Source organism: Arvicanthis niloticus, chromosome 13 (genome assembly GCF_011762505.2).
Source record: "Arvicanthis niloticus isolate mArvNil1 chromosome 13, mArvNil1.pat.X, whole genome shotgun sequence".
In the NCBI taxonomy this organism is placed as follows: domain Eukaryota; kingdom Metazoa; phylum Chordata; class Mammalia; order Rodentia; family Muridae; genus Arvicanthis; species Arvicanthis niloticus.
The window spans coordinates 58,821,272-58,843,718 of NC_047670.1; the positions used below are offsets into that span (position 1 = coordinate 58,821,272).

A 22,447-nucleotide genomic window follows, 5' to 3' on the forward strand; every position below is an offset into this window, starting at 1 on the left:
GGTGCGTGCTAGGTAGGTAAGTCCCCGCCCCCGGCAAATAGCAGAGTTGCGATTGGCCAAGAAAGGAGGCGGAGTCAAAAGAGGTTTAAGCCCAGGAAGGACTTCTGCCGGAAGTGCTGTCCTGGAAGAGTTGAGAACTAGGGGACAGTTGTAGTGTCTTCCTCTTCTTTGTTTTTGTTGTTATGTTGGATTTCTGTGTGATTGAAGCCGTGTCCCATGGACCTGCCCCACCTCTGAGAAGCAGACTTTTTAAAGAGTTATTTATTTTTACATTATTATAGCAAAATATCCCTGTATTCTTTTTCTTGTATAAGTGCTATATTTATCAGAATTATATAAGCCTATTTATATATGTATATATAATCTGTGTGCGAATATGCATATACTTAAATACATTATCGTCTCAAAAACTGTTGTGTTACAATTAAAAATAAGAAAGTAAAATGTTTCATTTTGCCTTCAAAAGATTATGTTTATGTGTTTGAGTTTGTGTCTGTATATGTGCACTATGTGCATGCAATGCCCACAGAGGCCAGAGGGGGGCGCTAGATCATCTATAGCTAGAGTTACAGATGGTTGTGAGCTGCCATGTGGCTGCTGGGAACCAAGTTTGGGTCCTCTGCAGGAGCAGCAAGTGCTCTTAACCACAAAATCATGTCTCCAGCCCTTGTGGATAATGAATCCAGCTTCCCCATATCATACATCATGAGTCCTAGCTGGATCTCTGGTGAACAAGATTAATTTAGAATTAGCATGTCTGTCAGAGGCCTATTTGTCTACTGTAGGGCATGACTCTACAAACACAAGACCTGCTTGCTTTGCCTACCACTATCTTTGGACTCCACCTTGTGCCCAGCACGTGGCATGGTATACAACCATAGGATCCTCACAAATGAATTAGTACCTAGAGTTCCCTAGACTTAAGTCAGCAGGAGGGATGACAGAAGTGAGCATGAAAACAATGGTCTTTCTGCCTGGTTCTGTAGCGTCCCCTTCCTCAGACACTGTCAGGGTTTGTATTCCTACACAAAACATCATGACCAAGAAGCAAGTTGGGGAGGAAAGGGTTTATTCAACTTACACTTCCACACTGCTGTTCATCACCAAAGGAAGTCAGGACTGGAACTCACCACAAGGCAGGAACCTGAAGGCAAGAGCTGATGCAGAAGCCATGGAGGAATGCTGCTTACTGGCTTGCTTCCCTTGCCTTGCTCAGCTTGCTTTCTTATAGAACCCAGGACTACCAGCCCAGGAATGTCACCACCCACAATGGGCCCTCCCACCCTTGATCATTAATTGAGAAAATGCCTTACAGCTGGATCTCATGGAGGCATTTCCTCAAGGGAGGCTCCTTTCTCTGTGATAACTCCAGCTTGTGTCAAGTTGACACACAAAACCAGCCGGTACAGACACCCATGTAAGTATTTTATGTGTAGTTCAGTCTGCTTCACGGCATGCTGACAAGATAGGTCCAGTGGAAACACACACACACACAATATTTTGTCCAAGGATTCACAACTGATCAAGCCAGACCCAGAATGAGAATTCGTAGAACTGAATCCACAGACCTCACGGACAGCCTTCCTGACTTCTTGACTGGAGAGGAAGACATTGCTTCGTGAGTAAGATGCCCAATGTACATCTCTGGCAGCAGGTGAGTTAATGGGTAACAGGCACAGTTAATGCCCTGTGCCTGTACAATTGGACCTTATGTAGCCCCTGCCTCCTGGCCTATTTAAGGAGTAAGCAATCTCTCTCACCCACTACTAGTCTGCCATACTCATTTCTCTAACTGAATGACCAGGCTTCCCGTCATTAGGAAATGGAATCCATCAGCCCCAACATGCATGGCATATGTCCACAATTTCTTTGACACCCTCTCTTGTCCCAAAAGAGAACTGCTTTTCACAGAGTCCAACTCCTGTGCTGGTTGCCCCGGCTCCCTACACAAAGGGCTACATGCTAGCCTCCTCAGAGACCTTTGCTTGTGCTTGTAGCCCTTTCGGAAGACATGTGGTCATGAAGCTAAGACATTACTGGAGTTTTCAACTCTTCTCACCAAGTAAAGCACGGCTGGAGATAAGATCAAAGAAGGTCAGAGAATCCAGCTGCCTGTTAATAAACAGATTTGCAAAAGCCTTCTTTTGTTGTTATTTTGGGAAATACTATTTTTATAAAAACTTAGCACACATACACACACATCCTGGAAATTTTCTAGAAACCTTTAGGGAGGAGAAGCTATAGTCTGTAAATAAAAAGCAAGCAGACCACAGCCTGGACCTTCATGGGCAAATGCAGGGTCCCTTTAGAGCTTTGTGTCATGCTCGCGGTGTGCCCCAAGTTCCAGGTCCATAGCAGCAGAGAGCAGGGTCTCGTCCCTGATGGGATTTGCTCACGTTTGGTTTTATTTTTTGTGTCCCCCGCCCCCATCTTTACTCTGTAGTGTTTTCTGGCTCTGGCAATTTCTTACTTCTGTGTGAAGTGTTGACTACTTTCCACAAGACGCTAAATTCCGCTTATTTGTTTATTGCCCAATGAAACCATCACACCCATTAGTGTGGGGTTTGAGCTCTGTCCAAACAGAGCAAGTTCTGTATCGAGACAGTGGCCCCGGGGAGCAATTTAATGATTGTCATCTCTTCAGGGAAAACTTTCCAAGCACCTTGCTGGTTCCCTCAAAGTCAGGGGTGGGGAGTCGGGTGCAAGCCGCCCTGCAAAGGGCTGCTTTCAAAAAGGTGGGGCCTGGACCTGGGCTGCAGCGTTTGCATCCTTCCCCATGCCCCACAGCATCATTTACCCCAGGAACTTGAGGGGCTCACTATTGGCTTACAGACAATTCCGCTAGGCTCCGCCCAAGAGCTTCCCGCCCACCACCATTACTACCTGCTCTGCAGCTGCCAGGTGTGGCCTCCTTTAAGAGGACTACTCACTACTCCACCCCTCTCTTCTTCTTCCTCCTCCTTCCACCTCCTCCTCCTCCTTCTCCTCTCCTTCCTCCTCTCCCTCTCTCTCCACGTGTTCCAGACCACCTCTCTTTCTCTCCTTCTGTCCCCCCTTTCTCTGTCCCTAACCCTTTTCCAGGTCCCCGCTCCCCTCCCTTCCCACAACAAACCTCCTTTTGTACTAGGCCTGTCATATGTCGTGATTTCTCAGGGGGACACCTTGGCAGGGGCCCCGCCAGGTATTCCCTCGCTCCCCACCCCCACCCCTACCTCATCCCCTCCACATTTCACCACTTTATATTTCCTTAGTGCCCGCACTTCTCCATCCACCACGTGTACCTGCTGCCCAAGCCCTCTGGTGACACCCCTGAAAAAGCCTCAAGAGAAGTCAGAAAAGCTGCAGGGGAGCCCAGGGCTCCCCTCCTGTATGTTCTGCTTAGGTTCCGTCCTCAGTGCTGCCACACAGAAAGGAAGGTTGGAAAGAAAACATGTTTACAGTGAGGGAGTCAACAGATTCTCTCAGGAATCAAGGCAACAGACTGCTGCATGGTGGTGACCTCAGGCTACCCTGTGGGTTTGGGCATTCACAGCAACCTTCTTCCCAGTAACATGTCTAAGAGAATGGACCAGAGCGAGCAGCTTGTCACCCAGTCAGTCCAGGAAGAGGGCAGGAGAGACTATATACCTTTGCATTGAAGATAAGCAGAGGAAGTGACCAAGCCCCGAGGAGCTGGGCTGCTCTCCTAGGTGAGGAATGCCAAAGGCTGGGGGAGTTAAGTATCACCACATGGATCCAGGCTAAGAATGCTGTCCTGTTGGTGGTGTCACAAATGGAGACAAGACTCTACTCAGCTGTCCTTAGGAGAAAAGAAATTACAGAAAAATAAATAAGGGCTGGGGGGGGGGCAGAAAGATGGCTAAAGAGCACTGGCTGCTCATCCAGAGGACATGAGTTCGGTTCCCAGCACTCACATGGTAGCTCACAAGGACCCGGAACTAAAATTTCCAAGGGATCTGGTGCCCGCTCTGATTTCTGTGGGCACCAAGCATGTACATGGTGCACGCACATGCACGCAAGCAAAAACGCCCATATGCATAAGATAAATCTAAAATAATTGAAAATTAAAATAAATGAGGTGTAAGTAGCTCCTGCCACAGTTATTTTTCTTGACTAAAAATAGTCTTCCCCACCTCCATCTTCTCCCTCCCTCTCTTCCCCCTCCGCTTCTGGATATTTACCTTGACAGATGATAGGCCTGCTCATTTTAATTCCATCAGCCAGAAACTAAATCGCACATTTTAAACACTGTCACCACCAATAACTGACAATAGCCCTGCAAATGGGAGCTATTTCCTAGAGCGCTTCGGGATTCAACACGGAGAGAGACTGTGCAGCTCCGTGTAGTACCTGATCTGCCCCGCCCTCCCCCAACACACTGATGTTCCATTGAGCCCTTCCCCCCACTTAATAGTTGCTGGTTATCTCCTTTCACGGAAACAGGAAGCAAAATCCACTTATCTTGCTCCTGAACAAGACCACACAATGAAATACACCGGGATTTTGAATTTCACGAATCCTTCCCCCCAAATCCCGCTGCAGTTCTCTTAGGAAACCTGGCCCCCTCCAGAACCGGCAGTTAAGAGAAGAGCAATTTCGAGACTCATCCACCTGGGCAGCAACAAACCCGGGCAATCACCAGCCGTTCTCTTTGCTAAGAGCCAGGATCTTGCAACAGCTTGTAATTAGTGCTGTTTAGCATTTAATTTGCCTTTAGTTAGCTAACAAGCATCTATTGATTACCTGATAGGAAAGGAACGCTACACGGAGCGGAGCGGGTTAGGAGAGGGATGAATAAGGCTCTTCCCCCCACCCCACCCCACCCCACCCCTGCTCCACTTCCGGTCACCTCGGGGCTGAAAACACCCACTTCGGGAAGGAAACAGGAGACCGGTTAAGAAATAGAAAACAGTGTGGAGTTATAGAAAATTATCCCTTTTATCACATTCGGGACCCTAAGTCCTGGTATGTCCCCCTCAATGGACAGATACCTGTAGCCACATCTTGTCTCGGGATGAGACTAGGGGTCCTGCGCTTGCCCAAGCTCAGGCTAAGGCAGTCTCCCTGGCCTTCCTTCCCTCTGTAACAGTCCTAGGTGTGGTAGGGATCCAGGACAGAGACAGTCACCAGTCTGTCAGCCTCACTTGCTGATGCTCACAGGTAAAATAGCATGTTGGGGAGAAGGGCCCAGTCAGCAAGCCAAGACTCATCCTGAAGACTGTATTTATGTTGGGGGTTGGGGGACTGGGACTAGCAGCCCTTAGAGGGGATGGGTGTGGCTGAGGGGACACGTGTTCAACCTTTGAAAGCCTTGTATTCCATTCCCAATTCTAAACAGAGAAGCAGGAAACCTTTCCAACAGGAGAAAGTGAGAGAGGCCAACATGAAGTCAGAGTAGTAGGTGTGTGATGCAGAGGAGCCCGTGGCTAGAAATAAGGTGCTTCCAGAGTGAGGGACGCTGGTGGCAGAACACTGCTGGGGGATTGGCCAAGCTGAATCCCATGAGCAATGGACTGAGCTGGTGATCAGTTAATTTTTTTTTTTTTTTTTTTTTTTTTTTTAATTTCTATGGGCCTGCAGAAGCTGAAAGAAGGCACCAGATCCTCTGGAACTAGAGTTACAGGCAGCTGTGAGCCACCTGGGACCTGAGCTGAGGTCCTCTGCAAGGGCAGCAAGTGCCCTTAACCCCTGAGCCGTCTCTCTGGTCTCATTCTTGCTAACATCAAACATTCTTAACACCAACGGAAGTGAGCGATACTGGGCCCTGGCCTCCTGAGGCTTTCCAAGCAGGAGTTCAGCGTATCCCAGCTATGTTACAAAAAATGAAATGCCCACCGAAAGTAAGCTCAAAGCCTTCATGCACTGTACAGTTGGACTGAGTCCCCGGCAGAGAGGTGTGAGCCACAGCCAGCAAGCCGCCAGTAGAAAAGCTTCCTCCCTCTTTGGACACTGTAGTCGACTCTGAGGGGAGAGGGTGCAGAAACCAAATGGCTGTAGCCATTCACCAGAGATTCCCAAGAGCATACATGGAAACGAGGGAGCGTGTGCCTCCACAGAGCTGGCCTGCCATGAGGTATTTTCAACTTCCTCACAGCTGGTACCCAACACCACACATCAAGGTAAAGATGGCGGCTTCAAAAAATACAAGATGCTGGGGGCTAAGGAGATGGCTCAGTTAATACTGTGTGTGCTGCGCTAGGGAGATGGCTCAGTTAATACCGTGTGTGCTGCGCTAGGGAGATGGCTCAGTTAATACCGTGTGTGCTGCGCAAACTTGAGCACCCAGAGCCTATATTCGAAGAAGAAGAAGAAGAAGAAGAAGAAGAAGAAGAAGAAGAAGAAGAAGAAGAAGAAGAAGAAGAAGAAGCAGAAGCAGAAGCAGCAGCAGCAGCAGCAGCAGCAGCAGCAGCAGCAGCAGCAGCAGCAGCAGCAGCAGCAGCAGCAGCAGCAGCAGCAGAAGCAGAAGCAGAAGCAGAAGCAGAAAGCCAAGTGCAGAAGTAGAAATAGTTGGCTCCCTGGGGCTCACTGGCCAGCTAGCTCAACTGAATTAGTGAGCTCCAGATTCCATGAGACCTAGTCTAGCCCAAGACAGCAAGGCAGAGAGGAGCTGAAAAAGACACCCAACACTAACCTCACATGCGTGTAAACATGTGTATACAACTATACATGCGCGTGCACACCCGCACACAAATGATAATTTTTAAAAGCATAAGATGTATTTCCTGGTTGCCTTTCAGTAACATGTTAACATCTTCTGCTTTCTCAAGAACCATTGTTAACAGAACACAGCAGCAGGAGGCTCCCTCCTGAGGCAGGATTCAGGGCTGCAGTTCCCACTCAGTGTCAACACCCACACCAGGATCCAAGCATGAGCCAGACTGTCCTCTGATGTGAGGAGCTGGCCAAGGACCAGCATGCCTCGGAGACCATGATGATGGCCACACTGTGTGGCAGATGTTTCTGGGACTGGCTGTCTCCTGCTGGCCCTATCCCCACTGGACAGCAGTTACAATCCTCATGCTCGGCTACCCTCTCCAGACCACTGTGCCAAAGTCACAGGAGGCTCCCGGGACTGCACACTGAGATCCCTTGTCAGAGATGAAAGATCTCTCCTTGTGGTCCCAAGAGTGTTGGAAGGGCTAGGAGACTCCAGGCAAGGAAATAGCACCCCCTCGTTTCCCTATGCTGCCCCACTCCCTGCTGGGCCACCTGTTTCCAGACCCTGCTCCAGCTTACACCCAGCAGTGTCTCCACCCTTCTTGAGGTTGCTAGTTCTGAGCCTTCAGGGCACTGGGTCTGCTCCTCCCTGTGGCTCCATTCTTCTCCCTGGCTGGCTAGACTCTGGCTTTTGGTAGGCAGAGCAATGAGCTCCTCCAGCAGTGGTTCTCAGCCTGTGGGTTGCTGCCCCTTTGACAAACCTCCGTCTCCGAAAATATGTACATTACAACTCACAACCGTAGCAAAATGACAGTTATAAAGTAGCAACAAAATAATTTTACGATTGGGGTCACCACAACATGAGGAACTGTATTAAAGGGTTACAGCATTAGGAAGGTTGAGAACCGCTGCCCTTTAAGAACACAGAAGGGGATTAGAAGTGAGCAAAGATCTAGAGAGCAGACCAGCCACAACCGTCCGTAGCACTCAGCCTTACCACAGGCAGGTGCTCAGTGAATGACGTGCAGGGAAGGGGCGGGGAAATGAAATGCCCGGGGAAGGACAGTGGCTCCAAAGCATCGAGTTCTGGGCGGAGACTTGGGAGGAAGGGCACCAGGCACAGGCTCCTGTGGTGACTCACAGGCTCCACCTCCAGGTATGGGAGGAGCTTCCTTGGCCATTGGGAAGTTCAGGAGCTGGTTGCTCATTCTGGGCCTGAGTTGGGAGGTTTACCCTCTACCAGCTCAGCAGCGGCAGTACACAGAAGATTCTGGGCTCTCTGAGATGTGGCCCTATTCATTCATCGGCTGCTGGCTAGGCAGTACATCCCAGGGCAGCCGTGTCCACGAGGGAAAGGGGATGCCAGGAGGTGACACGGATGTCAGAAGGCAAGGAGGGGTGGAAGTGTAGAGGAACCGATCCAGTGCAGGAAGGAATGCTGCCTCGGTGGAGGTGCAGGACTGGGCAGCTCAGGAGAGGAAAGTGAGCGTGCTAAGGGTCATTCAGACCATATAGGGACATTGTCTGACAGGGGACACAAAGGACTGCTCTGAGTCGAGGCGTCAAGATCATGGGCATACTCAGATGCTAGGGTCAGAGGTCATTCTATGACTATACCCAGACTGAGGATTCCATGACTATACTACCCAGACTGAGGTGCTGTAGAGTGAAAAATTATAAAGACCATTTTATAAAATATATATAGGCGTTTTCTTTACCCCTAGACCTGAGCAAAAAGAATGCAGGTTCCAGAAGCGGAACTGAATGTAAGATTTCAAGCCTTCACTGCCCGAGATACATTCTGGGAAGAGCAACATTCCTCAAGCCTCAGGGAAGAAAACCCACCTGTGGGTGGGGAAGGCCCAAAGCAAGAAGACACATTCCTGACCACAGAGAAAGATGCAAGTCATCTGGGTGGTTCCAAGAACTAGCTAACTTTCCACTGTTCTTGGTTACCCCTCCACCCCCCCTTGAGGTCTTCCCAGTGTTACAACCTGCTGATGTTCAAAATTTGTAAAACAACCAATCATGTGTAACCGTGTGAAAATGCAACCAATCGTGTAACTGTGCGAAAATTCCTCCCTTTCCCCACCCCATGCTATAAAAAAGCCCCCCAGCTTGCTGGCCTTTTGTCAAATTTTGTTCCTGCGTGGACGAGCAGTTTGACCTTTGGCTAGCCAACTCTCCCCAATAAACCTCTGCTGATTGCATCCAGGTATGGTGTCTTGTGATTTTTGGGTGGCCGTGATTTCCTGAGACTTGAGTAAGGGTCTCCCAAGTTTGGGGGTCTTCAGTGCCACCCAGTTTTAAATATGCAACATGCGGTGTACAATGATGGATGGCATTCTGGGGAGGGGAATACCAAGTTCTAAGCAGGGCAGGGCTGGCTAGCTACACAGAGGAGGATTAGCTGCGTTGGAGCCACACGCCCTCTCACACTATTAAACAGGAAGGTGAGTAAAAACCGTCTACAGGAGGTCCTCAGGATGGGGCTTGCTTTTAGTGGTGTATGTGCCCACACAGGGTGGTGGTGTCCTTCCCACCCCACTCCCTACCTCTTGGGCTGTGAACAAAACCACAAACTAAACCCAAGCTGTGAAATGACAATCCCACTGCAGCCACCAGGTGGCGATGGATGGCCTGCAGCTTGGGGATGGGCAGGACATGCTAGGTAAGGGTATTCTTTTACATTTTAGGTCTGATTTTTGTTTGTTTGTTTGTTTGTTTTGTTCTGGATTTTGGAGAGTCTCAGACTGGCATTGAATTCACAAGCTTCCTGCTTCAGCCTCCCCACTGGTGGTCTTACGGGTGAGTAACACAGTCCCGGGCTTGGAAAAGGTTTTGTGTATTGTATTTAGCTTCCAAAATGACCTCCTTCCTGGTGGTGTTCCAGACTACTGCACAGAGTGAGCAAGATAATGTCCGAGTAGCTCACTGACTCTAACGTGTAGAAGCCTCTTAGGCGCAGAGAGGCCCAGTACACCAACCAAACCGGTGAGGCAGAGCAGGAGAGCTCAGGACTCCTCAGCAAGAGAGCTGCAGCAGCCAGAACTTCCAGTTCTTAAGGAAGAGCTGACACCTCTGCTGCTCCCCAAAAGACTTTCAAGGGTTTTCTTCTGTGAAGCCAAGTCAGGCTGCCAATGACCTGCACCCCGGGCCCTTCCGTAAGGGAGCACAATGAGGGCCATTCTATGAATATTAGCCCGTGACTCTACCTTTCTCTGCGTGTTCTGTTCCTGTCACAGCCCGGCTCAGTGCTTCTACACCAGCACAGCTATTCTCCAAATCCACTCAAGATACCCTCACAGGAAACTTCTCAGCAGCCAGGGAGCCCTAGAAAACACTAACAAGGTAACATCCTCCCGATGAAATCTTCCGGGGCTTCCCCAAGCTCTCATATTCTAGTGGGCACTCTATGAACAGATGCCTGGCTAACCTCCATACAGCCCCTGTGCAGGCCACGCCCTGGACCTTGCCAGCCCTGCTCTCCCACAATCTCCTAAGCCCAAGTCCTCCATGTGAATTCAGTGGCTGCAACGTCTGTCTTTTGGGAGGTTGGCGGGGGGGGGGGGGGGGGGGCGGCGGGGAGAGATGTGTGTGGTGTACATACATGTTTACATGCATATGCATGTGAGTGCACAGGTATATATCGGGGCAGGTGGTTGACAGCTAGTATTCTCTTTGATTGCTCGCCAAATTATAAATTAAGGCAGTCTCTCGCTCAGCCTAAAGCTCACCAATACAGGCTGGTCTAGCTTGTTCTGTGAATCCTGTCTCTACCTCCCAAGAGCTGGGATTATGGGTGGCTGCTTTCACATATGGCTAAGGAGCTGAACGCCAGTCCTTTTAATACAACATGGGCTCTTCCCACTGAGCTAGCTTGATCTCAATGGCCTCATGACATCACTCCTGATCCTGAACTAACTTGAAGTCTCCTTGACTCATCCCTGGCTGGAACTAAAGCGCCGGAAGGCTGAGTCTTCTTGCTGGCTAGCATGATGCCACGGTAGCACGGAGGTCCTGCACAAGCTGAGGGGTTACAGGTAGAGCCGACAAAGGACTCCATCGCCTTGCTTCCTCTGGACTTCCTAGTGTATGTCTAGTTTGGAAATGACTTAAGGGTAGATCCTTCTAGACACAGCATGAGGACACAAAGATGACTATGCGGAGTCTGCATTCACCCAAGGCTCTCCATCTCTACAGAGGAAATGGTACCCAGACTTCACTCCCATAGGACTGGAGAAGATGGCCAGGAAGGACTATCAGTCTCCATCCCACCATGCCCTGGGATGGAGCCAGAGGCAGACAGACTACAGAGGTAGAAAAGATCCACAGGAATACCAGAATCTCTCACCCTTCCTTTCACTTCCAGGTCAAAGGTCATTGAAGTAGTACATAGGTTTCAACTCTCACTGAAGTTTGCATGGGGGCAAAACAACCAAATTCTGCCTCATCAGAACCCACTCCAGGCTCTTTCCCACTGTAGCCACTCCCAGGGGACAGGGCAGGAATGGGGCTCATAGTCCTTTGAGGAGAATGCTCAGGGACCCTTCTTTACCCAGCACACAGACAAAACACACCGACAGGGGAGGTGTCTTTTATTAAAGATGCAAGCAAGCACAGAGTACCGTGTGCGGTTCCGGAACATCCGTACAGTACTAAAAATAGAAAAATAGAAAGAAAATTTCACAGAAAGCAGCCTTCCTCCCCAGACACAACAGGAAAGGCGCTGCCATGCCCACCCCAGAGAACCATGCACCAGACCCACACAAGCTTCTCTCTGGACAGAGGTAACTCCACTACAACCAGACTTGCTTCAGAGCTGGCCCACAGCAGGCTCCTTCCACAGCCAGAGCCTCCCACCACCACGTTAAACTCTTCCAAACCTGATAAGGAACAGAACAAGTTGGTCCCCACAAGCAGGCATCTCCTGGTCCCCTGCTCATCTGGTCACCGCTTGAGGCAAATTTGAGCCAGTACGTGTGGGGGTGGGTAGCACATGGGACCATGGCTCCCTCAGACACTCTTGAGGGCTAAGGTGCCCACTCACATAGGTGGGCTTGCCAATCCTATCTGCATGAAGGACAGTCAACCTGCAGACTGGGTCTCCTGAGTGAGAGCCTTTGCACAGGTGGAGCAGACAGGACAGCGACTAGGGACTTTAGAACCATGCTATGTCGTCTCTCTTGCCAGCAGGAGTGTATCAGTCACTGCCTTGGGGAGCAAGTGAAGGCTGTGAAAGACATTAATTCTTGGTGCAGCCTGGTGTCTGTAGGGACTCTTCACACACCACCAATGCCTTCAGATGCCATCCGCAGCCTAAGGCCAGCTTCCCTGCCGGAACATTCCTTGGTCTCTTCTGTACTGGGTTCAGAGAGCCGCATGTGTAGAGGTGTTTCTGGGACAGGTCCTGGCTTGTCATCAGGATGGTTCCAGAAGACTGAACCCCACAGGCTACGCTCGCCTCGCCAGCTCCTCCCAACCCATCCTTTGATCTCAGAACTAGCTGTGCCTAGAGAAAAGACTGTAAAAGTTACAGTGACCCCTGAGAGCTTCCTAGCATCCTGGCACAGCTCGCTCCTGCTCCCCCTTGGAAATGGACTTGCATTTGGTTGACAGGTATTTATTTCGATTTTCAGTGAAAAGCACTATAAAATATAGTGAATAAGTCGGGGTACAGGGCAGACATTTGCCTGCCTCTGTGTGTGATATGGCCACCATGTGGAGACTCAAACACTACAGGCCAGGCAGCTGCTGTAGACAGCATCCTCTCACTCCTTGGCTCTCTCCACCAGGCTCGCCCCCTGCTGTTTCCAAGCAGCTTCCGGAAGTGTGTCCAGCAAGGAATAAATGAACGCAAACAGGACTTTTAGCTAGTAGAGCATCTGGGGACCGTGAGCATGCAAGTTCGCGGATTCCGGTATTATAAATAAAAGTCAAACGTGAGGTCGCACTTCCCCATCTTCTGTTTATACACTAGATCAAACTTCTCGTTCATGGAGACAGTGAAGATGTCCTTCCACAGCCCGACTCTTCCTGCAACACAGACCAGAGTAGAGCTGGCTGTATCCACCAGTTTCAGAAGGAAAGACAGCCTCAGGAATGGCCAGACCTGTCTGAACTTGGCCTGCCAGGTGAGATGGTCCACCTGAGCTAGACCCTTCTTGCTTGTGGCAAGACTCAATGGAACCAACTGCCCTAAGTCTGGGGGAAGCTTTCCTTCTGTCTCCTTCTGTCAACTACGCCCCAGGCATCACACAGATCCACACCTGAGATCTGAGAGGGACTTCACTTCTTGCTCCGGGTTAGCTCCCAGAACCTACCAAGCAGGTGTTCCTGCCATGAACCTGCCAGAGAGAAAGTACTGTGGGCTAAGTCCATGCTCTGAGGAGTGCTTGACCAACTGCTGTTGGTGTATTGGTTGCCTCTGGAGAATTTGCAAAAGTTAAAAAAAAAAAATCATCCCAAGGGCCAACAGGAAACTCTCCTGAAAGCATCAAGGGTGGAGATTTCTAAAAGTCTGAGTTAAAACTAAGTTGGGGAGGGCTTAAATGAATGAAATGCCCACGGTATAAACTGGCTTTCCAGGCTGGATATAAAATCTGTCACTCAAAAAAAAAAAAAAAAAAAAAAAAGAGTGAGTCTCTCCATAGCACCAGCTGCTGTCCTGGGCTGCCTAGAGCTGGGGAAGCAGGAAGGTAGGGGAGTGTGTATGTGTGTATGTGTGTGTATGGGACGGAAGACAGAGAGGGAGAGGGAGAGATATTAGGAGTTTATATTCCAAACCTCCCATCCATGGGAGTGGTGAACAGTTTGTGGGGTGACTTTATGCTTTTATATAAGTGGGATTTGGGGGAGGGGGCAGCTCTAAAGTCAGAACTCTGTCATCTCTAACAGAGAGCCCTGCATGGAATTTGTCCCAGCAGGACTTCAGGTCTGCAGCCACAGCCCTCTAGTAGTTGAGCTAAAACAACTGACACACCAGGACTCTCTCTCTGCTAATGAGACATCATCTGTCGGTGCTCGAAAAGTAAAATAAAATTCTTCTCGTCACCCTCTAACGATACCAAAGGGACCAAATTAGAAGCTTCTAGACCAACCACAGTATAAATATATTTTTCCATGATTATTTTTTTTCCCAGCTGAGAGCTTGTCAGAGGAGTCACCCACCTGGTGTAGGGTTTGGAATCAAGACAATTTATGCTGTGACATGAACCAAATTTAAGCAATGCAGCCGGCTCCCCGAGCCCCTGCATCCTCGCCACCTCAAGGCGATCTTCTGAGTAAAGAGGCAATGTGCTAAAAGAAAACAAAACCACAGAACTGAAATAAACCAAAACCAAGGCCAACAGTGACAGAGCAGACGCCTCTGAAGGAGTGTGTGGGCGCACAGCGGAGCACACATGACCTGGCGAGCTACACACAAACCACACACTCACCGTGCGCAAACAAAAGGGGGCTGAGGAGGTGGTCCCAGCAGGGGTTAACGGAATATGGCGAAAGCAAAACCAAACAATGGCAAATAAAACAATAAGAGCTTGTGAAGATGCAGCCACGGGACAAGGAATGTGGTTTGGTGAACAGCTCTCTGGAGGAGCAGAGTTCATCCTTCTCCAGCAAGGCCCAGTGCACTTGGCCCCTAGCCACTGCCTTTGACCCCTAGCAACTGCCTGTGGCCCCTAGCAACTGCCTGTGGCCCCTAGCAACTGCTTGTGGCCTCTAGCAACTGTCTGTGGCCCCTAGCCACTGCCTTTGACCCCTAGCAACTGCTTGTGGCCCCTAGCAACTGCCTATGGCCCCTAGCAACTGCCTATGGCCCCTAGCAACTGCCTGTGGCCCCTAGCAACTGCCTGTGGCCCCTAGCAACTGCCTGTGGCCCCTAGCCACTGGAACTTATAGGAATGCCTAGAAGTCATAGCTATCCCAGGGCTGATAAAGAGGCAGCCAGACCACAATCAGAGCCCAGCTTTTCTCTCCACCTTGGGCACCACCCAAAGTTCTAAGATCTCCATTCACAGCTTCTCACCCTCTAGAAGTGTCCAGTTCACACTGCTGACAGCTGGCTGCAACCCTAGGCCATACTTACCTAGAGTGGACTTGTGGGAATGGCCACTGCTCTGAGACATCCCAGGACTTCAGTACCTACGCTGCCCTGCTGGGCAGCAGCCAACACATGCCCTAAAGAGCTGGGAAACTGACTCAGTGGTCCTGGGAGGACTCCTGTCTGGAATGTCACCCCCAACGTCTGCCTACAAACCAACTGTTCCTGCCCTCCATCTAGCTCTGACTATCCATGTCTGGCTGCCCTTAGGCTTAGTCATTTGTCATACACGCCACTCAAACCCAGAAGCCCCTCCCTTGGTCAGTATCCTCTGGGTTGGGAAGGAAAGAGGGCATCTCCTCATATGGGATCCATCTTCCAATCCACCACAGGTCACGACTCACAACCACCAGAAAGGAAGGCTGCTCAGTCAGTAACCTGCCCTATATTGCAAAACACATTGGCAACACAGCCCTGCCTTAGGCTGACTCCTCTGTGGGAATGGCTCTGTGTAAACACACCTTGCCCAGTGCCTGAGCCAGCCCTAGCAGCTGCTGCCCCTTTGAACTGTAGCACCACATGGGGAGGTGGGCAGAGCATGCCCTACTCCTGGAGCACCATGCCTTCAATAAATAGGCATTGGTCAGCCAGCAAGTGTTGCTACCGAGAGAGAAATTAATCCAGAAGGTTCCAAGCAGGAGGAGGGAGGAGACACATACCCCGGCCCACAGGCAGGGCCTCGGCATTGCAGCACTGGTCCACCAGCTGGTGGCAGTGCTCAATCAGGGACTCCAGCTGGGCCTTATCACAGGATACACCCAGGAATCTGGCCAGCTGCTCCACCATGGTCACCAGGTCCTGGAAAACAAGGACAGAGAGCAGAGCAGCCCTTCAGAGGCAGCCTCCAGGACACAGGACTGAGCTGGGGACTGTACTCATGGCTTTATTCCTCAGAGCTAGGCAACCAGTCTGGAAATCAGCCAGGAGGGTAAGATGTTGATTTCCGCTGGAAAACTGCAAGGCTGGGATTTGAACCCATGGCTCTGGGAAGAGGAGGGAGGTGGGGGATACACATAAGAGGTTTTGAGAGTTGTGGCTCATTTATAAACAGCAATAAAGAATATCCCATCACTGGCAAGATCTAGCTGCTACCCAGCTTCTGGAATCCTTTGCACCCACAGGTGCCTCAGTGGCCCGTGCCCCAGCTACCTCACCTACAGGAAAATGGACAGAGGAAAATCAGTCCTACAAAGTGGCACACTGGACAAAGAACCACAAGCCCCCCACAACACCACAATTGAAGTCAGGATATAGCTGGAGCAGGCATACCATCTTGCACAGCAGTCATGCTCTCCCCTCCCCGGGAGATCCTGAGGAACCTCCTGTCCCTCCCAAGTCCCCAAAAGCCCACCCACAGCTGGCTTGTCCAAACATTAGGAAAATGCTGGAGGTTGCTTCCTCTCTAGAAGGAAATCAGCACCTGAAGCCTCAGGCTGGTTCCAATTAGACATGGTTGCATCGGGAGTGAAGGAAGTTCTGACCAAATGTGTGGTAACACGAACACACACATGCCAAGGACCCCATGCCTCAGACCCATGGGAACTGCAAAGCCTTCCCCCAGTGCATATGAGGATGCTGACATATCCTTCTTCCTCCCTCCTCCTGGATGTCTATGTCCTGATACTGCATCCCTACAGAGACCCCCACCAAGATCAACTAAAGCCTTTCTGGTTGTGTGGCTGTATACAATAAACCCAGCGAGTTTCCTCGTGGCTGCTTGTGCAGCACTGTCAGAGTACATCTCCCACCTGACCCCAGCCTGTCTGTCTGTCTGTCTGTCTGTCTGTCTGTCAGTCATTTCTCCATTCCCTATCACACCAGTTAGGTTGGTCCCTAAAGCTGTGCAAGATCACGGCACACACTGGTTAACTGATATTTTTTAACTTCAACAGGCTGAGGTGGAAGTGTCTGCTTCTCCGTGGATTCCCACAGCACCCACCCAGCAGCCTTGATCCCGGAGTCCTCACTCCTGTCGTCTCTGTTTCCTGGGGTCAGGGAGGCACATGCACAGGAATGGCACAACAGGCTACGTGAACTACAGATGTCAGAGCAAACACGAAGTAAATAAGAAGAACCCACATCTGCCATTTAAAAGAGAAAAGAACGAGAGAGAAATAAAACTGGCCCTCAGAAAAAACTGCCCAAAGAAAGGGCTACAGCAAATAACCAGATGGCTAGGATGCTCTAGGAAGCTTGGCATCCATGCAACACGATTCTTGGAGGATGGACCAGTTCTGCATCTGGACACATGTTAAAGAAAACTGCTGGATGGTTACCAAACTTAAGGTGCACCTTCCATCCATCATCATGGGCAGGAGTGCTGGCCAGCCACCTGTCATTATCAGGGGAACCTCACTTGTGACAGACTACCTCTCAGGTTGACTGTAGGGGTGAAGGGGGACCCTTAATTGGGGCACCTGGGCACAGGCCACCAAGACAGGACTGCCAGCAGGGAGGCAGCTGAGGCACTAAGGGGGAGATGGAGGCTGAGAGTGGGGGATAGCCCAGAGAGGAAAGCATTTGCTACACAAGTGTGAAGACCTGAGTTCAAATCCCCAGAATCTGACTGAAGCTGGACATGATACAATACATCTACAAGGCCAGTGCTCCTAACAGGGAGATGGGAAGCAGAGAGGAGAATCCCAGCAAGGTCACTGGCAAGCCATCCTGGCATGTGCCGCAGAAGACAAGAGGCCTTATCTCAAACAAAAGGTGGAAAGAAAGAGACTAATGTTGTCATGTAGCATACACATACACACATACACACACACACACACACACACACACACACACACACACACACACACACACACATATACACACACACAAAGAGTAGATCCATGGGGAGCACCCAGCTCTGCCTATAACACCAAGACAAAAACATGCCCACCTATTCCACAACTGGAAACTGCAGGTGCTCTCCCATGGCTAGTTTTTCTACAGTAAGATGAGAACTTAAGTTCCTAGAAGATGTAATTTTAGAGGCTGGAGGGATAGCTCAGTAGTTAAGAGAGCTTGCTGCTCTTCCGGAGGACCCAGGTTCAATTTCCAGCACCCATATGGTAGATCACAACTGCCTATATAACTCCAGTCCCAGGAAATCCAAAACCCTCTTCTGGCCACTGTGGATACTGTATCCATGTGGTACAGAGACATACATGCAGTCAAAACACTCATACACATAAAATAAAAAATTTAAAATTAAAAAGAAAATGTAATCTCAGGCAGGGCATGGTGATACATGCCTTTAGTCCCCACACTCTGGAGGCAGAGGCAGGCAGATCTCTGAGTTTGAGGCCAGCCTAGTCTACAGACTGAGTTCCAGGGCAATCAAGGCTACCCAAAGAAAACCTGTCTCAAAAAAACAAAGTAATCTTATCCCCCACAGCCTCCATCAAAGACCTCAGTAGCTACAAGTGAGGTTTCTGGAAAGACCACTGAACGTTGATTAGACACTAAAGCAATGACTTCAGTGACTGGTTATCGCTGAGTATCTCCCCTCAGGGAGCTCCTGTTATTAGCTGCACCTTTGGGGTGTTGATGAAGGACCCTAAAAAGTAGAAAGCAGAGACTGGAGAGATAGTTCAGCCATCAAGCATACACACTTCTTGCCCAGGAGACTGGAGTTCAGGTCTCAGTAGCCATGTGTGACATTCACAACTGCCTGCCACTCTAGATTCAGGGGGATCTGACATCCTCTTCTGACCTCTATGGGTACCTGCACTCATATGGACAAACCCACATACATATGCATAATTAAATGATTTTTAGAAATCAGACAGTAGCCATGTCTGATAAGGCATGATGCTGATAACCCACATAAGGCCAGATGCTGATGCGTGGTGGCCCCAAGCTGGGGTAGTGTTTGTGGAAACAGCAGAATCCTTAGGAGGCCTGGCCTGGCTGGAAGAAGTAGTCACTAGGGGAATCCCCCAACCTCTGGCCCCTCTTGGCTTCCTGCTTTCCATGGGGGTAACTGACCTATGAAGCATGGCCCCTCCCCACCTCAGAGTCAGAATCAACAAATCACAGACTGTGGACAGAATCCTCTGAAATACGCCCATCTACCTGTGATTCTCTGCAAATGTGGGCATCCAGGCCACCAGGAATCGTCCCTTGGCTGTGGGGTTAAAGGTCAGGCCTCGAGACCTTGGGATTCTTAGCCACCAGCAATAGTTAGTGAGGCTGTCGGCCTGGTGCCTACTGCACCCCCTGCAGCTTTCCCAGCAGGATGGCTGGGTCCCACCAGGTGGGCAGCACCCCATAGCACAAGCCTTCTCTCTACTTCCCCTACAGTATGTTTTCTGGTACTCATGGGTCCCCAGTGCATACACCCAGCCTAGAGTCATTGCAGAGAGGACATTCAGTGTGGGGAGCCGAGAGAAGGTGGCTATCATCCTTGAAGCCATCTTGAGCCATATACCCTGACAAGAGACTTGTTTATAATAGCCTACAACAGCTGAGTACACTCTGATAACATCTTGTTTTAGATACCCAGGATCTTCCCTTGGGTGTGTGAGACTTAAAGGTGTGAGATTTAAAGGCGTGACTTAAGGGTGTGATTTAGAGACAAGACTTAAGGGCGTGACTTAAAGGTGTGAATAAAGGCGTGGCTTAGAAGGGAGACATATAAAAGGCGAGAGGCAGACAGAAGAAATTATTAGGTAGTAGGCACTTGAGACTTGAGACAGGCAACTAGGATTAGACGCTCGTACTTAGATGAGACTTAAGACTAGAACTTGGAACTTGGAGGCACTAGGAACTAGGAACTAGGGACTAGGAACTCAAGATTTGGGACTTGGACTAGGAAGAGAGACTGAAGAATAAACGGGATTGAATCACACCCTGTCTGGTCTCCATTCCTCGAGTCCATCCTCACTCTCTCTCTTGCTGAACCCCGACCCGCAGACCGGAGCAGCCTGGGGCAGTGCGGGCTCAGACAATTTAGCCACCAAGGCTTTTGGCAGTGCGGGTTTCAATATTGATAGAGCGGTCCTCAATATTTTGGCCACCAAGCGTGGGGTAGTGAGGTTCCCAGAATGGCAGATTAGGAGATATGGTGGACACCACATCACCACAACCTGTACTCAGCCCTTCCTGGTGCTCAGGAGTCATTGTCGCCCAGACCCCTACATGAGCCCCTTACCTCCACCCTGTGCCTTCAACACGTTCCCGATCAGATTTCCGAGGTCATGTGCAAGTCCATACAGGCTGCCACGCTCTAACACACTTCCAGTCTCTCTGACCTCTGCTCCAGCCCCTCCCATTAACCATTACCCCCAGACACAGTGGGCAGCATGACTTGGCCCTGGTCGGCCCTGGTTCAGAACCTCAAGAGGACACTTGAACCTGGCTCTCTGCAGCCCAAGCCTGTGTACCCTTAGCTTTTTCCAGACAGAGGCCTGCACAGGCTTTTTGACACTTGGCACCTCAGTCTTCCTGTGGAAAGGGGGTAGGTGTCTCCACTCTGCAGGTCACTCTCTCACTCTGAAAGCAGTGGCACAAGAGGGGGAGGGGCCTGCTGACAAAGTGGGCCTATGAGCAGATGAGACAGAGGTGAGAGGGCAAACCACGTAGACATCTGAAGAACATTCTGGATGGCGAGAGTGAATGCTCAGGCCTGAAACAGAAGCTGGGGACAGGTTCAAGCAATAACAAGGCAGTAGGGGAGGTTAGGGTATCCAGGAATTGGGACATTCACCCACAGCCACATGGGCTGTGACAAGATAAACGATGATGAATTTTTTAGCACCAAGAGGCACAGCCACTGTGATGAGAAGACTTGGCAGAGCAGCTGGGGAGGAAGCCAGGAGTAAAGGCTCAGATTATAACTCAGTAACAGGATGGAGAGAGGCAGGCATGGACAGAAAGACAGGCAGACCTAGGTACAACTGGTTGTGTAAGTGTGCAGATTTAAGGACAGAGCCAACAGGACTTGGGACACAGACATACAATGCGAAAGAGACATTTGGACAAATAGAGAATTCCACCTGAGCAATCCCAGAAGGCAGAGTGGCCTGCCATGAACTGAGATGAAGGAAAGTGTCAGAGGCTGATCTGGGTGCATCAAGTCCTCAGTCTCCCTTGGACACCCACATAGACGTGTGTCTTGGGACACCCACAGACAGCTGTGTGTACAATGACAGCAGGGCTCCAAACATGGCAAAGAAATGAGACCACAGGAAGTGAACAGAAGAAAAGATGAAAATTAAGGCCATGGCTGAGGCCTGTGGCATGCAAGCATCTTCAGTCAGGAGATGGGAAGACAGCAAGCGATGCAAGACGTGGAGCTGGGGAAGCAGCTCCCCAGTTAAAAGCACTTGGTGCTCTTGCAGAGGACCCAAGTTTGGTTTCCAACATAGTGGCTCACAACCATTCCTAACTCCAGATCCAATACCTTCTTTTGACCTCTTTGGGCACCAGCATACACGTGGTGCACATACATACATACACACATACATGCATGCATGCATGCATGCAAGCAAGCAAGAAAGAAAGAAAGAAAGAAAGAAAGAGAAAGGAAGGAAAGGAAATAAATCTGACAGATGGGGATTATGGGAGATGAGCGTGGTATCTTGGCAGCCAAATGAGGAAGGGAGAGGTCATGTCACGTATCATTAGAAGGCTGGGTTATAGGAACCCAATAACCATTACCTGCTGTATTGAAGTAGTGAATCACTGCAGACCAGAACAGAGCAGCTTGGGGGTTGTGGGGCCAGGGCAACGAGAGGCCTGAGACAGGAGGGGAAGGGTTTGCAGTGAAGTAAAGATAAGGGTAAGATACTGAGAGGGAGAGAAGTCAAGACCAGGTTTGCTCTTGGCCTGTTTTAAGAGAGAAACCACTGGGAGATGGTAGCAAACACCTTTAATCCCAGCTCTCAGGAGGTGGAAGCAGGCAGATCTCTGAATTTGAGGCCAGACTGGTCTACAGAGTTAGTTTCACGACAGCCAGGACTACACAGAGAAACTCTACCCCAAAAAACAGAGAGAGAGAAAGAGACAGAGAGAAGACAATGCAGCTACCAAGACACCCAAAATGCTCACACACCGAGTGCTCCCCACTACAGCCATACCTAGCAGAACCTGCAGAGTAAGACTTCACATCCACACTAACCAATAATAACCTCCCTCCCTGAGCACCAAGGAGAGACACAGACGGGGTGCCACAGGCCAACACACAAGGTCACAAGCATCCCAAAAGCTGACAGAGAAGGCAAAGTGACTCAACTACCCTGGCATACTGACTCATACAGTCACCAAAGTGAGGGCATTGAGACAGCAAATGATAATGGCCAAGGTCCTGCTTCTGTTACTAAGACAGTAAAGTCAAGAAACAGGCTTTCCATGACATCACTGGAACCCAGCCTGTCCCAACAGAGGCCATTTGCTGGACCAAGGATGTAAACCCACCTGCATCCCTGGGCATAGAAGGAACTGTGCAGATCCCCCTGTTGCTTCCGCTCGGTGCTGACACCAGAACCCTGGACAGCACCAGCACCCCGGACAGCTCCAGCACCGTGGACAGCGTCTCTGAGCAGAGTGGACAGAGTACCTACCCCCAAATACTCACCCGGTGCATGTCTTCATACTTGAGGAAAAGCACATTTGCATCCATTCGATGTTCCCAGAATTCCTGAACGTGCTCAAACCAGGAGCCATAGCCCACTGTGGAGACAGGGAAAGGGGCAC

At 50.2% G+C, this 22,447-nt stretch overlaps 1 protein-coding gene across 2 annotated transcripts in view; it reads right to left on the reverse strand.

The window, feature by feature from the left end:
• Window positions 1–11,238: 11,238 nt before the first annotated feature.
• Sult4a1 (sulfotransferase family 4A member 1) overlaps window positions 11,239–22,447 on the reverse strand; it is a 28,544-nt gene continuing 17,335 nt past the window's right edge. The window contains exons 5-8 of one of the 2 annotated variants that reach the window (XM_034517246.2): window positions 22,329–22,423; window positions 15,418–15,556; window positions 13,828–13,956; window positions 11,239–12,693 (exon numbers count right to left, since the gene is read on the reverse strand). In XM_034517246.2, coding sequence (XP_034373137.1) covers window positions 13,856–13,956; window positions 15,418–15,556; window positions 22,329–22,423 — 335 coding nt within the window. In that variant the 3' untranslated portion in view covers window positions 11,239–12,693; window positions 13,828–13,855. The remainder of the gene's footprint in view (window positions 12,694–13,827; window positions 13,957–15,417; window positions 15,557–22,328; window positions 22,424–22,447) is intronic. The other variant, XM_034517245.2, reaches the window with a different exon arrangement.